The sequence below is a fragment of the Phaethon lepturus genome, unplaced genomic scaffold, assembly GCF_000687285.1.
Source record: "Phaethon lepturus isolate BGI_N335 unplaced genomic scaffold, ASM68728v1 scaffold11008, whole genome shotgun sequence".
NCBI lineage: Eukaryota > Metazoa > Chordata > Aves > Phaethontiformes > Phaethontidae > Phaethon > Phaethon lepturus.
The window spans coordinates 48,473-66,064 of record NW_010560029.1 but is presented as its reverse complement, the minus strand read 5'-3'; the positions used below and the strand labels follow the sequence as shown (position 1 = coordinate 66,064).

General features: G+C 44.0%; 1 protein-coding gene across 1 annotated transcript in view; it reads left to right on the top strand.

Annotated features, from left to right (window-relative positions):
• Positions 1-17,592, top strand: part of AOAH (acyloxyacyl hydrolase (neutrophil)) — an 82,403-nt gene that overhangs the window by 51,973 nt on the left and 12,838 nt on the right. The window contains exons 14-17 of the mRNA XM_010293557.1: positions 2,100-2,182; positions 7,755-7,791; positions 8,815-8,889; positions 16,013-16,185. Coding sequence (XP_010291859.1) covers positions 2,100-2,182; positions 7,755-7,791; positions 8,815-8,889; positions 16,013-16,185 — 368 coding nt within the window. The remainder of the gene's footprint in view (positions 1-2,099; positions 2,183-7,754; positions 7,792-8,814; positions 8,890-16,012; positions 16,186-17,592) is intronic.

Genomic DNA, 17,592 nt, shown 5'->3' with positions numbered 1-17,592 from the left:
CTTTCCCTCTTCCTTCTGTTTCCTTTTTCCTCCTGAAACAGTGGAATAAATGGTAACCCCAGGGTTATTTCATGGTGTTCCCTTTTTTGGAGCAATCTTTCTTCTCCCTTTTTTTTCACATTTAGAGGGAAGTAGTAAAAGAAGAATTTGGAAGTACCTGTGACCTAATTTGCTGTGTTACATTACATTGGCTCATGAGGATGGGGAAGGATGCAGGGACAGATGGAAAAAAAGAAGTCTCTGCCAGAAGGGAAGGAAAATAAAGTCCAAACTCAAAAAAAACCCTCTTGAAATACCTGCAGTTTTAACTGTGAAGTAAAAAAAAAAATTCCTAATTTTATTAATCATCTTTCCGGCCAGCATTAAGAGTCCCTTGACTCCTGACAGAACTGAAGGATACAGTCATCAACAGTGCCTGGTCTGGCCTGAGTTTCAGATAATTTTTATTTTATGTGTCTAAGATGATAGGTCATGAATACAGTGAAATTCCAAACCAAGCATGAGTCAAGGCTAAAGAGGCTCTCAACCAACAGCATTAGAAAGTTGGCAGAATATATTCTTTTCCAGGAAAAATATCTGTTGCACTATACACCTGTATTTATTGCTTCCTTTTCTCTCCCTATGCAAAAACCAGGCTCCCAGCCTCAGTGTCTGTCTCAGAATGATGATATTAAATGTAAGAACACTGCTGTTGTTTAATATTAACTTTATAGAGAGAATATTTCTCTTGCTTCTTTTTTCATGCTACCAAGTATAGTGTATGCTCTAAGGTGGTATACTTACAAGGTGGTATACTACTTGACAAGTCAACAGAGATGATCTATGCAGCCTCCTCTTTCAGACTCAGCAACAAAACTGACTTTTCAAGATCTATTACAATGTCCATCTACTCAATACATGGTATTTAACAGGGCTACAAAGGATTTGGACCTCACAAGTGAACAGAGGTTAGTGTTGACCCTGAAGTTGCCAGTGATAGATCTTGGTTCAGTGTTCAGTTTTTAATCTCTTTTTTAATCTCTTCCACTACTTGGGACTTCAAGGCACTTTTGAGAGAAGTAGCCCAAAATCTCACATCACAATGACTAAGTGTGGTGGGGACTGGTAGGCAATGTGCAGTGGGAGGCTCCCATTTACTCTGAGCCTGCAAAAATAGAGACACAAACTGAGGCGGTCCGTGCCCCTCTTTCCTGCTCCCTGATAGGTGACGAGGGACACTGCTGTTTAACTAATAGCTTCTGACCGAGAAGGTCTGTTTACTTCTCTGCGTCCGCCCACCTGCTATGCTTAAAACTAAAGAGCTCAGGCCTTTCTTGCATAGCCCATTGCATGGTGACTGATGTTATCACGTGTTTCTGTGTAGGTAGTTACTTTTCATTGCTGGTTTCCAAACTTATTGTTGTCTTCTGTTTCTCTGCATTTGTCTAAGTTTGCTGTTCTTAAGCCATGGTATTTAAATTATCTGATTCCTTTTGTGTCTGAGTTCAAACACAAAATCAGCAGCACCAACAGAGATGACCATGTACTCATGGCTGGCAGTGTCGTCTTCTCATCAGCTTCCCTTTGGGCTGTTTTCATTTGCATTTTCATTTTTCTCAGCAGTGCAAAGTAGGGGAGAGAACTAATCACAATCAAGCATAACCTGTTTTCAGATCAATCCATCCAAGATTTATGGCATTGGGAAATGAATGCCCTGCCAATATTTCTTCTCTTTTATTTATTGTTCCATAACAACCAACTGAAAAGTCAATTAGTGTGCAATCAACAGGATTGTTTTGATAAATGATGTATAACAAAAAGGTTTTTAAACACCTTATCTGAAAGACCAGGATAAAAGCATCCTGGATGAAACAATTACAAAGAAACTCTCCATCAATTTACAGTTTCTGAGAGGATATCTTGGCTTCCATTTTAGGCCACCCTGTTCAAGATGAAAAAGATTTATGACCACAAAAAAGAGAGATGGTGAAATAGAAGTATATATATAACTGGGGCACAGAGTTGTTCAGAGATGAGAACATACTTTATTTTTAATATCAGCTGTGTTTTCATCACTATCATAGGAGTTTAGCAGCTTGCATTTTCTCAATTTATTTCAGAGGCTGGACAGACTCCCTGTATCTACGTTTACGCAGGAGAAATCGCTGTAATCACAGAGACTTACAGAACATTTCCCAAAATGGTATGTTAAGTTTTTTCACTTTTTTTTTTTTTAAATCTTACTAGTCTGATATTTGATGCTGCATTAATGAACATCTTTCAGAAACAGAGAGAAACCCCTTCCTAATTCCATGGGTTTCTTATGGAAAAATAGAACAGCAGTTATTTAACTCAATGTCTTTTCTTCTAGCTCTGAGTAGGGAGACGTGTGGCTTGATCACTAAGAATTTCCACTGTGTTAAAAAACAGTGTACCCCACTGTAACTCTATGGGGGAGGGTTTTGGCCATGGCCAAAAAGGGGGGATTTAGAGGGATGCTGCTAGTAGTGATGGAACTAAAAGGTGTCCCCTCCATGTCCTCTGGATGCTGGTCCCTGCTTGCTCTGCACTCCCATGGGGGATGCCGGGAGGGCCCTATGCTGCATCCCACAGTAGCACGGGGGGGCTCACAGGGCTGCCACACCAGTAGGCAGAGCGGGCACAAAACAGTCACCAGTCTCATAGCAAGGGTGTCCATGATGTCCTGTGACATCCTTTAGAGCTGGAGACCAGCAAACCGAAGTCCTCGTGCAAAAGCGGGGAGGTCAATGGTGCAGGCATCTTAATGTGCTCTTAGAACAGATTTTAAAGAAGTAATCAAGGATACACAGGTAAACCAAAATTGGGACAAAACTTAATCCTGTTAAGTTTTAATTAATTTTGTGAGGCTGGCTTAACATCTTCTTTCTATGAAAAAACATTCTGTGTTGCCAAGGATATATGCAGCAGACCTAATCTACTTAGAATTAAGAAAAGTGTCTTGCATGGTATCTCACAGGAAATGTTTGAGTACAGTGAAAAAGAGGAAGATTAATACAAGAAATGAGAGGTGGTTAGAGAATCAGCTAAGCAGGGAAGAGCAATAGGTTTGAGGAGAGGAGCTGTATCCTTCATGCATCTCTCCTCAAGCTAATGCTGCTTAGCAATTGGAGTGGTGACCTTAGAGGAAAGACCAAGGTGCGTGCTGGTCGGCATCTGTGAATGATGCAAAACTGCAAAGTATTAACCATCTCGAAGTGGGCCACATCCTTACACAGGTATAATTTAGAAGAGCTTGGTAACAGCAGTGATAGCAGTTGCAGAAAATATATACAACTGTACAAGACGTGCATGTGGGAGCTAATGACAAGACTCTTGCCTGTAAGCTGGTGGGTCATCAGCCAGAGGTGGTGGAGGGAGAGAGGTATTGGGGTGCAAAGGGCAATTTCAAGGAGAAGCTGGGAGTGCAGAATAGAGCTGGGAAGAGACTAAGGAGGTTGCAGGGTGCATCATGCACATAATTTTCTCTAAAGACAGACAGTCCTTCCTCACAAAAGCCACTGATAAGACCTCAGAATTTGGTCCCTGTTGCCTAGGGAGGACTGGCTTTGCTGTGAATAGATACAAAGAGCTTTGGGGAAGATTAGGGCAATGGAGATTTCTGAAAGGATGTTAAGACACCTTGGCAACTGAGCAAAGCAAAAATTAAAAGGGATTACAGTTTTGAATCCTTTCAACACATAAACACTAGGGAAGAGTGGGAAGAATGGTTTAAACTGAAGGAGAGTTCTGGTACAAGAATGTGGGTTTTCATTAATCCTACCTTTGTATGGAGTGTGAATTTTTAAAAAAGGTTGCTGTCAAAGACTGAAAACCTAGAATAGCCCTCAAAATGGAGGAGTGAGGGTAAAAAAGAAACTCTGAGTTCTTTCAAGACAGAGTTTGATTAAATTTGTCAAAAGGCTTGTATGAAGGGATGACAGTAATCTCCCTTAGAAATTAAGGTTTATGATGTTAGCTTTTGTGTGTGGGATTAGGTGATGTCTCCAACAGCAGGTTTAAAAGATACTTGATTATTCTGTGATTATCGCTTTGTGTTTGTATTGTATTTAATTAATTTTCATGCTTCAGAAAACTGGCTGCAGAAGCTTAGGAAAATTTGTTCTCCTCGGGTAGATCATTCGGTTTTATGGGATGCTTTTCCTCTATGACAGATGAGTTACGTCGGCCGCGAGTAAGGAGTGCTGCTGCCCCAAGTGCTACTTAGAAACTTGTTAAATGCTTGGGATTTCCTGTCAGATTTAGGCTCAGAAAGGGTCTGTCCCAGCCCCTCAGCTCCAACAGCATAGATCTTACCAGGCAAAAGAAGTTGCCCAGACAGGTAGCATGATGCAAGGATCACTTCCAGGCTCAGGTGGACATTTTTGCCTAAAAAATTGCCTTCTGGTGCCAGCACTTATGCCAGTGGTGATGCCTCTCATATGCCTTCCTCCTACCTGTGGTACATGTGGTGTTTCTGAGGCTTCAGGTCTTCTGCACAAGGGTTTTACAATGTGTTTGGTGTCATGTGTTGGGTTCTTCTGACTTTCTCATCTGACAGTCACAAGGCACTAGAGTTGGTGGCTCCCATGATTGCAGGTCCCCAGATGTGCTTTCTGGTGAGAGAATGAAAAAAAGGCCAAACTAGATGGTGTCAATAGTTCGTCTCATCTATATCCAGTTCATCTCGGTGCCTGATACCCTATTACCCTGTTCTACTCTCTTTATGTTAATAGGGGCTGTACTTTTTGCTCTTCCTTTTTTCCCAATTCCCCCACAGAATTAAAAAGAAAAATTTCTCACTGTGTGCATCGTTCCTTTTTTTCTCCACTTCATGTATCTCCTTTATACTTACACTACAGACAACTGCAGGATATAAAAGGAGGTGAGCCTGTGTCAGGGCAAAAGACTCTGAAGAAAACGGAGAAGGGAATTTAAAAAGGGGAAAAATTACAAGTGATAGAAAAATCCCAGGATATCTTCCCTCAGTATCTTCTCTTAATCATCGCACTGACACAGCATTGTAAAGGTTCGCTTTTATTGCCTCGTTTGTCATAATATTTTCCCCGAACGGGAGGATTTAAATGGCCGCTCTCAGTGTCAGTAAAGCGAAAAGCTGGCCACCAACCTGACCTTGCCCCACCTGGGGCAACTTAACTTTCCTCTGAAAATGATGCTTCACAGCCCCACATATTTTTGTTGATAATTTTTATTGGTTCATTCTTTTCAATATGGTTTTGGTGTCTTGCCTTCCAGCAGCTTCACTCAGGTTTGTAGGTCATGTGCTATTTCTCTTTTTTGACTGGGTGAGTGGGATCCTCAGGTGTGTAGGTCAGGCATGAATGGTCAGATCTGGAGTTAGAAAGCTCTTATAAATGTTCTCCAGCACTTGTTGAAGACCCCTTATTTTGATAAAAGCATCCTGATAGTAAAAACTGTTGCTAAAATATTTTTTAAAAAATCATTAAACAAACACACAGCACTTTTGGTACTATCTGGACCCAGGTTCTTTCTGTGCATGTTAGTGCTGCTCCTTGTCAGCCACACAAGGTCTAGAGAAAGAAAATCAAGAAATGCAGCTCAAGTATGCCAAGGTTTATGAAATTTGAGGTTGCTCACAAGCATAACCAAAGCCAACCCTGACTCCTCAACCAAAACTAAAAACCCCACTGGTCTGAAAATGTTTGGAAAGCAATAGAGAGGGGTTTAGGAGAGATCCAGGAATAGCTGCCAGGACATTCAGCAGTGTAAGGGTAACTGTTCTGCCTCATCTCTTTTTCTCTCTTGAGTGTTTTCATCACAGATTTCTTCCTGTATTACAAAAACTTCCTTGAAGACTCAATTTACTTATGAAAACAGTGCTCTAAAAAAACTCTTAATTTTCTTGATTCTTTAACTTGATTTGTAACTGTGCTAATGCTTTCCACTGAGCTGCTTATAACTACCTGCGCTCATGGGGGTAATACATATCCAAGAACAGCTTCCTACTTTTTTGTAAATGCATCTTTAATCTCTAGAGATCCCAATGGTTTATTTGTGCTGGAACTACAGACCCAATTGAGGGAGCCATGTGGCAGAATGGCTTAACAGAGGGGTGTTGAACTCTTGCTGAAAGAAACGCTATTAAACAGAAAAAAAATCAACTGATGGTAGTTATGTTCCAAGCCATATTTTCTAAGGATTTGTGGGTCTCTTATTCTGCTGAAAAGAGCTTCTTGACATAAGGACTGGATTTTGAATGGACTAGAAACCCTCGGGGGACAAGCAGCAGACAGATATATTCATTTTTAGCTTGGAAGAACTGGATTATTTAAAACATAAAGGATTCCTTGATATGTGCAGTCGGCATCACTGTGAGTGATAATAACAAAGGCACCACTATTAAAATGCAAAATGTATTATTGCTACCTTAGGGGTTTATCTCTTAGATCTTTCCCCTACACCAATCCAGCAGGGATTTAATGATGTTCTGTCTACAAGTTTCCCCTCCAAGAGCTGCGGGGAGGACAGGATTTGTTCCTCAAAGCAAGCTTCGGAAGCACAATGCAGAAAAGAGGAGAAGAGAGACAGACCAGGGAAATGCTGAGTGAAGAACAGAGGGAGTGTAATGCAAGAGGAGAGGAGTGAGAAATGTGGAGAGAGAGTGAAAATACTGCAAAATAAAAGCAAGCACAACCTGTAGGGCCTGCTCCTCTGAAGTTTGTGTTTCTGTACGTTGCTGTGAGGTGAGCTTCTTGTAATCACAGTCCTAGTCTAATCTTGAACAAAGTGTAAAATCTTTTTTGGCTACTCGTTTGCTATCACTCTTACACTGCAGGTGATGGAGTTTGATTTGCACGCTGTGGATAGTTGGGATGCATATGCATAGCCTTTAAAGACCTGTTAGTAAGTTTTATGCATAAAAGTTTTCCTAATTGGCAATTTTTTTATCATTCAAGACATAAATGAAAGATTATAGATGCCCACAGATGCTTAGGTGTAGCTAGTTCTTCTCCTGAAGGAGGAAAGATTTGCATACAGCCATTTGGGTGAACTGCCATCGAAATGCAGGGCTTCTTGGGAGGGGTGCAGCTGGCCTAATACTATTTTTCATAAGTCTGCCACTCATGGGGAGAGCAATGCAGACACCCAAATGCTAGTGTCTAGTGCTATTTAAGATGCTTTACAGTATCATTCCCACCTCCAGCTGCCTCTCCAGAAGTGCACAATCTCTCAGGCATCCTGTGTTGTAGCTGCCAGCCCTGCTGCAGGTGTCTTGGATACTCTGGGATGTCAAAAATGGCACTTGGTGGCTATGTTTAGGACCTGAATCAGTCCCAACATGGTATAGCTGTGAGACGCTTACTCTCTTAGAAGAGTGAGAACAGTTCCCTTTGCAATTTATAGGGGAAGTTAAAAGTAGATCAACTGTTGACAAGTCAGGTTGGCTGGTTTACAAGAGAATACTATGTTCAACAGATGGGAAGAAGCTGCCAGATCTGGATTAAAAACCAGATCCAAACAACCCAGCACTTAAAAGTATTTGATTTTCCACAGTCTGACGTGTGGGTCTCAGGTAAGAGGCATCAGGTCCCTGGATATAGCTTTACTTCCTAACGCCAGCACCCAAAAAAGTTACAAAGATGACTTGTTTCATTTTTATTTTTAATGCTCCTACATTCTTGGAAATATGCAATGAAGTTGGGTTTTGCACTTCATTTTGTTTGTCACTATAATGATGTTGTATTATTTCTCTTATTCCCACTGCATGTGATCAGGTGGGTCTTCAGGAAACCTCCTCTATTTAATAAAAAGGTGAGTGTTTAATGGGATTCGAATGCTGACTGGTGGTACAGAAGTGTTGTTGGAGTCTTACTTCTTTGAAAAAAATAAAGTACTGTAAGGAATGTATTATCCACAAGTATCCTAAAAAGCACAGCTTCCCTTGGCCACTGTGCTCTGAAGTGCTGGCTGTTCCTTCTCTGCTATAAACATTCATCAGCAGAAGAAAAACTGTTTTAAAGTGTGGGTGTCACCATCTCCAGGGCCTTGATCTTGGCCCAGTTAAGCCAACAGAGCATTTCCAGTGGTTTTAGGGAAGAGACTAAACCTTTCTCTAAATCTGTGCATTGCGTCCCCCTAACTGCATTACTTCTGATTTGTAGCAATATAGATAGACGTGGGCAAGTCCACTGGGTTATCTCCATATCGATATGATTGAGTAGCTAATAGATAGTGACAGGCAGGAAGTCTCCTTTTCAGATGAATTTGGGTGAGCTGTGGGGCAGTTGGGTTTGATTTAGTTTGCTTGATGCTGATACAGTTCACATCCTAGGAGATTTATTGTTCCCTCCTCCAGAAAATATAGTAATGAATCCTCGCCCTCTAGCACTGAATCTCAAACCACATCCTGATTTGATCTTGAGCTCAATCCTACACATAAACTTAGTTGTTAGACAGTCATCTTCTCCCATCTCTGATTAAAAACTTCCCATCTTGATTTATGTCTTTGCCACAAAATACAACTACTTGATTTGGCTTCTGAATAATACAAAGAAGATAGAAAGCCAGTAGGAAAAACAGTGAAAAAGACACATGGTGCAAAAGGGAGAAGTGAAAAAAAACGTATTTAAGAAACTTTACTAAAATATAAAACTATAGGGGGAAAAAAAAACCCCAACCAAAAAACCACTCTCCCAAGTGTAGAAGCATAGTCATCTGAGCATTGGCCTACCCTAACCGAGCTGCTTCCAGATGTGATCTCATACAAGCATGGTGTGTGATGCAGACACTGAGAACGTATTTCCCCGTTAATATAGCTGCGTATTTATCTTTTAGCTTGGCCAGAAACCAGCTGTTGGACAATCCAGCCATAGTCATCTATGCTACAATTGGGAATGATGTCTGCAATGGGTAAGGTTTAAACCTAATTAACATTTATAGTATCATAAATTTGGCTTCTTTAGAGTACTGCTGGCTGCTTGGACAGTTATGTCTCATTGCCGTGTTCTTACCCATGATGGCATTTTTCTTTGCTATTGGTCTGTGCTTCATTCTTATTTTGCTGCTGAAAACACTGGTTGCTGCCTTACCTGTATTTGTCATAGCCACCTACCAGTGCTCAATCAGAACTGGTCTGTCCTTCCTTCCTTCCTTCCTTCCTTCCTTCCTTCCTTCCTTCCTTCCTTCCTTCCTTCCTTCCTTCCTTCCTTAAAAAAAGCCTTTTGAAGTATGCTAAGAGAAAGAGGAGGTCTCAGGAAAGTATTGCACTCCATTCCTTCCTTCCTTCCTTCCTTCCTTCCTTCCTTCGCCAGTGATAAAGTGACCAATGGCATGTCTGAAGTAGGGTATTTCTAACTTAGCAGATGAAATGAAGTGTAACAACTACAGGAGGGGAAAACCAAGAGTTTAAAAGCATGTATATCCATCTTACCCAGTGTGTCATCTCCTGTCAGGAGGGAGAGCGTGACTGGTTTACCTTTTCTGAAGAACTACAACGTAGTTCCCTGTCGAGGTCTATTTTCACCCTGCTTCTACTGCACACTGCCTGCAGCCTTTGCTGTGCTCTCCTGACGAGGTGTTTTGTCTCTCTGGCTTTGCTCACGTCATCAGCTCAGCAGGAGAATGAACTGAAGCTGTCAAAACTAATAGTTCTGGCATTACCCATTAGCAGTGCTTGCAGGGACGCCAAGAGGTCACTAGTCGGATGCTTCCCTTCCTCCCGGTAGTGGGAAGGCAGAAAATACCTTGCAAACAGGCCAATGCAGGGCACGTCCATACTGCAGTTTTGCTTTTGCAGGTGGTCCAAGTGCTGTTGTTAGTGTTAGTTTCACCATGATGAATCTTCAGGTTTCTTTTAAGCCGAAGAAATAAATCTGACTTATGCGGAGGCTTTCAAAACACTCGTTTTAACAAATGACGCATGCTCAGCTAAGTCCTCTTTTGAAGCTTTTGAAAAGTCTTACCTGCAGGTTGTATAATGAACTTGGAGCTATTAGGCAGGCTGTCAGACTTTGCCATTAAACTATCATGGTTTTGATATCCTAAAACTTTGCTTAACAGCAAGAGCTTGGATCAGAACTTTGCATGTTGGCTGTTGTGCTCCAGAGGGGGCTGGCTAAAGGCCGGGAAGGGCTTTGCCTGCCATTGCAGTGCCTGGGAGCCTTCAGCTGGGGCAGAAGTGGGATCACAGCTGCCACCTTTTAGGTCCTTCCCTGGCACGTGCGGGCAGAAATAACCTCCCATGAAACCTTCACCCTTGGCATCTCCCTCTGGTGCTCGTGTTCTCTCTGCGCCCCTGCCCAAAACTGCCAAATCTGCCCTTAGCACCACCCTCCTGTTACGGGAAGGACGCATAAATCCTCAAAAGTCTTCCCCCAGGCTTGACCGAGGCCTGTTGTGTACATATTTCAATTCTGCTATTTCACTGGCTTCGCTAAAAACGTCTCTTTTTCCGTTGTTTTATTGCTCATTCTGCAGGTTATTCCCATCGCTTCCCCTGTCTCTAACACTACTTTCTATTCTTGCCTGAAGTAAAAAGACATTTTCCACGAATTTAAACCATTTTGGCCTTGCCTCACCCATTTGTATGTTCCAAAACAGTATTTATTACTTGAAACCCTGCTGTCTTTTTATCCCAGCATCCATTACCTGGAAGAGACAATTTTGTCTGCTCAAATTCTCTCTGCTCTCTGTTTTCTTCCGAAACGTTTGCAGCATCAAAAGAGGCTATCAGACTGTAGTGATCCCTGTGACTCCAGCAAGGAAAGATGCTGCATCTTCTGTAGCAACACGCTGTTTCCATCAAGCGGGAGGTACAGTGGAGAGAGATTTTTTCAGCGTCCAGTCACTGTGTGTAGCTGCCCTGGCCCTGGTGTACCCATAGAGGTTACAGAGGATGTAGAGCATCTGATAGGCTTGACTTTAAACTTCGCTCTTGACAACTTTAAACTACAGTAATAGAGCCTTTCTGGCCTTATCCTGTATTTTACCTTCAAAAGAGAGCAGTGTGTTGAGCACACCGGAGACACAGCTCTTGGCCAAAGCATTGTTAAAATGCCAGTACTTCATCCCATGCAAAGAGCCGGGCAATGAGTAATATGGATGTTTGTAGAGGAGAAAGGTAATGAAATTGGCAGCGTGTGTTGTACGTTCCCAGTAGTCTCCACGCTGTGGTGTCCAAACAGGGGGGTAGGAAAATAAAGACAGATGGCAATGGGATCTCTCAGCCCACTGAGGTGTAAATGTGGGACACACAGACCTGGAACCAAAAAAAATTCAGATGAGAATATAATGAGCACCAGCAGTCTCAAATACTGTACAATTATTGCGCTTATTAGTTGCGTTTGGGGTAAGGCAGCATTTCTCCAGCCTCTCTTTCTCAGCTTTGCAGTTATGGCATCTGCAGCAAACAGAAAGATGACAGCAAGGTAAGGCCACCATCCCCAAAATGCTGCTGCACCCCTCCAGCCCTAAAAATGGTACGTGAGCATACAACACCTCTAGCCCTCATGACCCATGCGTGCCATGCCTCAGCAGCGAGCTAGAGCTGTGTCGCCCCGCTGAACTCCCGTGCTGTGGGTCCAGCTCTGTGTGTATGTGCATAGGGCATGTGTTGGTGTGTGTGTGTGGTGTGCTCGCGCCCCAGCTGGCCCCGAATGCCAGTGGCCCATACCCTGGGCATATAACAGCACGCGGCTGGAAAGCAGACGTACGGCTGAAACATGGGCTGGGGGGATATTTATTTGGATTGAGGTGACGGGGAAAGGGGAAATAGCTGCCCTGCAGGATGTGGCAGGCCAGGCCCTTGAACCCTGTGCAGAAGTAGGGTGGAGAGCTGTGTTTGCACTATGCCAGACCCTGTTATAAGGGTCTGGAGGAGGGAGATGTCTGTGGCGGAGAGAGCTGGAAAAGCTTTGCACAGATTGTACAAGGCTGTCTGGTCCCTCTGTGTTATATGTGTGCACAGCTAACCATGGTGTTAGGATATCCAGAAGCTCAATGTCCTAATGTGTGCACATCCAAGGATATTACTGTGTATTTGTGTATCGTAGCGGGGCAGGGAATGTTCCCTAAAATACCCGGATCCAGTGCAGCAAGAATCCTACCATTTCTGTATCAGAAACAGTGTGGCCAGCAGGAGTAGGGAAGAGATTGTGCTGCTGGACTTGGCACTGGTGAGGCCACACCTCAAATACTGTGTTCAGTTTTGGGCCCCTCACTACAAGAAGGACGTTGAGTTGCTGGAGCGTGTCCAGAGAAAGGCAATGAAGCTGGTGAGGGGTCGTATGATGAGCAGCTGAGGGAACTGGGATTGTTCAGTCTGGAGAAGAGGAGGCTGAGGGGAGACCTCATCACTCTCTACAACTACCTGAAAGGGGATTGTGGCGAGGTGGGTGTTGGGCTATTCTCCCACGTAACCCGCAACAGAACGAGAAGAAATGGCCTCAAGTTGCGCCAGGGGAGGTTTAGACTGGATATTAGGAAAAATACCCTTACTGAGAGAGTGGTCAAGCATTGGGGCAGGCTGCCCACGGAGGTGGGGGAGTCACCATCACTGGAAGTGGTCAAAAAACATGTAAATGCGGGTCGTCAGGATATGGTTTAGTGGGCATGGTGGTGTTGGGTTGATGGTTGGACTTGATGATCTTAAAGGTCTTTTCCAACCTTAGTGATTCTGTGATTAACGTCTGCTTGCTATGCTCTGACACAATGAACAGTGGCCAACATCAGCTTCCAGAGGTCCCAGGTAGGCAGAGGCTATCACTAGCTGCTGCCTCCCAGGGGGATAGTGTGAGGGTACCACAACACCCAGGCACCTTGAAGTCCTTATGTCAGAGCCCAAAATGAATGTGCCTACAAGATGGCTTGCTTCTCAGTCCGTTTTAATTTCATAGCCTGGCACAGAAAGGAAATGTGAAGAAATGCACTGAGATATCTACATGACTTCAGCAGAGAATGACAAGAGAAAGTGCAGTTATGAATGTCATATTAATTTCAGCTCATACTGATGTGTTTACTTGCACAGAGACCTTACATCAGAGCAGTATTTTGAAATCAAGTACTGCAATTTCTGTAGGAGAAATGAAGTAACTTCAGGGCAAAACCACAGTCTTATCTCAAAAGTACCTTGCCTGGGTGGCTGTCACAAGGATAAGCCTGAATCTTAGTGTTGTTTTTCAGTTCTCCCTAACCAGAAAGTCTGAAACGCTTCAGCAGCACATACTGCATTAAGATAAATTTCTGGGCCCAGGGAACTGTCTAACTATTATTTTGTGTGCAAAATGCAGCCCACTGAAGAATCCCAAATCCTTGCTAGGGAACGCGGTTCTACCACACAGGACTCGCCCCCTCCGCCCCCTGAGCACAAACATTTCTAATGCCTCGAGACAGAGCAAAAAGCGTTGAAAGCTCCTGCTTCTATGGTATTCACTGTCAAGAAATCCTACCGGATTTCCCCAGCACCTCATTCAGCATGGCAAGCATCAAGTTTCTCCTTCTCTTACCCCTGGGAAGCCATGAAAGGGATTAAAGGACTTTCCCAGGGGAAGGACGTGGATGGAGCCTGCTGGCTGCTAAGCTGGTCACTTCCCTACAAGCCCACGGGAGAAAATGTGGGAACTGCTATAAGAGTAAGGAAGGACATTAGTGCAACCTTATGCACTACTTGGAAGGACATCCCCTGCCTTTCTTTTTGACCAACAAGGTCAGCTCCTCGATGGGTGTTGAGGCTTTCCCTCTGAAAGCCTTGCTCAAGCTGAGCAGCACCACCAAGGCAGAACGGAATCTGTCACGAGAACCTGCTTCCCAAGGTGTGTGGTCCATGCCACACATGGTGGCACGCGCTGATGTGCCCCAATCCCAGCCATGGTGCCCTCGCTGCTCTTTTAAGAGCTTACGTTGCAAATACATATCTTTATTGACTTTATCGACTCAAAAAAGGCAGCTTATGGATTTACATGCTCTGCTCTGCGTGCCCCAAGGGGAGCCCAGGCCACTCTGGATGCATGGCATTTGTGGAAGGAGCGATGGCATCCTTTCCACCCCACCAGCTCTTCATTCTGAGAGAGGGCAATGGGACATCTGCGGACAACAGGATGCTTTTCCCCAGAGCTGGCCCTGCTCTGCCTCCCAGGCTTTGCTGGAGCAGAGCTGGGGTCTCCCCCAGGCCAGAGACGCATGAGCGAGAGAGGGCAATGCTTTTTATATCATAAAGTGGTTGTTTTAATAACATAGCTAGAGCAGTGTTCTCCAGGCAGCCTGGGGTGGTATTGCTTGTTTGTTTTTCTTACGAAAGTTAAAATTTATTTCAATTTCAGGATTTTATTTCCCCCTCCTACAGCATTTACAGCTAAATGCAAGAGGGGAAGGATAAACCTGAGCCTGGGACTCTGGCTCACGCCTACCAGTGAGCCGTAAAATGTGGGTGTTCTGTCCATGTGGGACGGAAAAAATGTTCATAGTTCATGTTCATAGTCATGAACATTTTTCATGACTATTTTATCTTAAATACCTCCTCCCTCTCGTCTCCCACATTTTTCCAGACCACTTGCTGCTGTCCTGCCCTCCTGCAGAGCTGTGGTAAGAAGTGTACAACATGTGAAAGACAAAGCTACCTTAGATATTTCTGCCTGGCGTAGTCAAAGAGTGTGTTGAATGTAAGCTCCACACAGCAATCCGTGGGGAAAGCAGCCCTCCTTTCATCCATCTGTAGGGCATCTCTCACCCCAAAGCCTTGTCTGTGGAGCAGCACCACTTCCCCCGGTTCAGAGCTGAACCATGGAGGCTCTTAACCAGGTGCAGCAGCACCCTGCATCCCATGGAAGGACCCAACAGAGCCTTTTCCTCCTGAAAGTTGAGGTAGACATTAGACCAGTCAAATGTCAGATGCAGACTCGAGTTTGTTAAGTACACCAGGGGCAGTGTCTTTGCAGTCACCAAAAGCAGCACAGATTTTTAAGGACTACAGCTAGGAAAGTTCCTGGGTTTATATCAAGTGGCTTAAGATTCTCTGCAACGGCTACAAAGAGCGAGGCACCAGGGTTAGCAGCGTATTTTACATGAATTTTACCACCAGAGGAAACCAATGGGGTCATAGCTTGCTTCATGGCTCTGATTCACCTCTCTGCGCTCGAAATAAAGACTAACTCATTTGTAAAAAATGGAATAGTAAGAGAGTTCAAGCTTCTTTTTTTTTAATATGGAGATGTGCCGGGCCTGGCTAAGACAGAGTTAATTTTCTTCATAACAGCTCCTACGTTTCTGTGTTTTAGATTTTTGACCAAAACAATACTGATGATAACACACTAATGTTTTAGCTGTTGTTGAGCAGTGTTTCCACAGCATTGGGGCATTCTCTGCCCCCCCAGTGAATAGATTGGGGGTGCACAAGAGGTTGGGAGGGGACACAACCAGGCAGATGACCCAAACTGATCAAAGAGATATTCTGTGTCATATAGCATCGTGTTCAGCAATAAAAAGGGCGAGGAGGGGATTTTAGGGGGTGTTAGCCTTCTTTTGCTCAGTAACTGGCCGGGCATCAGCCTGCCCATGAGAGGTGATAGGTGGTTACCTTTGCATCACTTCTTTTGCTTTCTTTCTCTCTTCTTCCACTTCTCCTTCACTTATTAAAATACTTTCTAACTTATTGTTTTTAATCTTGACCCTCAAGTTTTTTTACTTTTATTCTTCCTTTCCTCTTCCCTCGTCTCACCGGGGGTGGCGGGTAAGCGAGCAAGCACCTGTGAGATGCTTAGTTGCCCACCGGGGTTAACCCACAACAGGATGCCCATCTATAAAAAAACAACTGTCTGCTTTTAGCAGGGAGAAGGGTTACATCGAGGGAGGTTTCTATATCATTTCTGATTTTGGCAATAACAATGAGGAACTAAAACACATAGCATCATTTTTATAAGGTTTTATTTAGCTAACTTAATTTGGAAGAACAGCAAAGAAGAAAATGCTTCTGTTTTGGGTGCCTTTTTGGGGGGCATAGTATTACTTGACACAGCGTCCTGTTGGCATCCTCTTCTTGCAGGAACCGTGACACGCTGTCTCACATGACTACACCCAAAGAAATGTTCTCCAGCGTGGTGGAAGCTCTGCGATACCTGGACTCCCGTCTTCCAAATGGCAGCCACGTGATTTTAACAGGCTTGGTAGATGGACGCTTTCTCTGGGATAACCTGCATGACAGATACCATCCTCTAGGTAAATATGAGATGTTGTGGGGTTCATCCTGGTTATCTGCCTGCTCCTGTTGCCTTGTCTCCCTAAATAATTTATGAATCTATTGACAATTCCGAGCAAACCTGGCAGAATGGAGGAAATCTGAGAAATATGAGACAGATACTGGCCGTGCAGTGGAAATAGGAGAGCCAGCTTAACAACCCTAGTACAGGCCAGGCCAGATAGAGGGCAGACCCCTACCCTGCCTGGTTCCCCCACCAGCCAGACCCACTGAGCTCCAACCCAGGCTCAACACATGCTGAGGATGTGGAAACAAGCTGTTCTGCCTCAGCCTTGGCCTGAAATTGCAGCTGGCCTGCCTGCACTTCATCCTGGTTGTTGTTACAGGTTGAGCTGGACATTTGGTGAACACCTCCACTCACTGTGGTGGATGTCTTGGTAAAAATGGATGTGGACCAGGACAGAAGATTAAGTCAAGGGTTTGTGAAAGACTGGTTAGATATTAGAGAAATAAATTATGTGCCACCTCCTACACTACCTATAGGTGTGACGATTGAAACCTCACACCATGTGCAGGCATGTTTTGGGGCAGAGTGCAGTTCCCGTAAGGTGCTTTGAGGAAGTGTTTTCAGAGATTCGGAGGCTGTCTTTGGGACCTGTCATCTCATAGCATGCATGAAACTGTATGCCTGACCATTAGCAGAGCACTTGCTCCTTGGCTTCATCCTGTGCCAAGCAACAGGGAAGAATGGCATCACAGGGGGCTGCATCCATATGCAATGATGTGTGACATCCATCCTTGGTTAGTCTGATGGCTGTGCCTCTGCGCAGTGTGGAAACATTTCCCTGGGGATGTGGGAGGTTGTGGGGTGGAGAAGCTTGGAAGCTGGTTGCAGAATCGCTTCTCTACAAGTTCATACCACCCCGCATTGGATAAAGAATGTGAAATACTTGATGCAGCTAGCAAAGAAAGTTTTTATGCAAAAGCTAAAGTAAAAGTCCCTTGTTCTCCAGTCAAGAGTGCATACAAGGGACCATTGTGGACATTTTCTCCCCCAGTTTTACACCAAAATCCTGTTCTTACTTGTATTTCGGTAAAGGAATCTCTTTTGCATCTGAGCATGTGGAAAGTTGTTGTCATCTTAGTTCTTATCAGCCAAGAGAGGGAGAACCTAAATCACATCATTAAAATGGTAGATTACATCTTCAGATGATTTTGGCAAGCACTGGGTACTAGAGATTTCCGCAGACTCTGCGCTGTGGTTTCCCCGCAGTTCCTCAATCATTGCCAGTGGCCCCACAGCTTCTGCATTATCTACTACAGGTTATTTTACCCCTCAAAAGTACTTACCTCTTCTCAGGAAATCTGAGGTCTCCATTTCTATTCCTGATTAGAATAACCTTGTTACATTTTTCTCTAATAAGCAC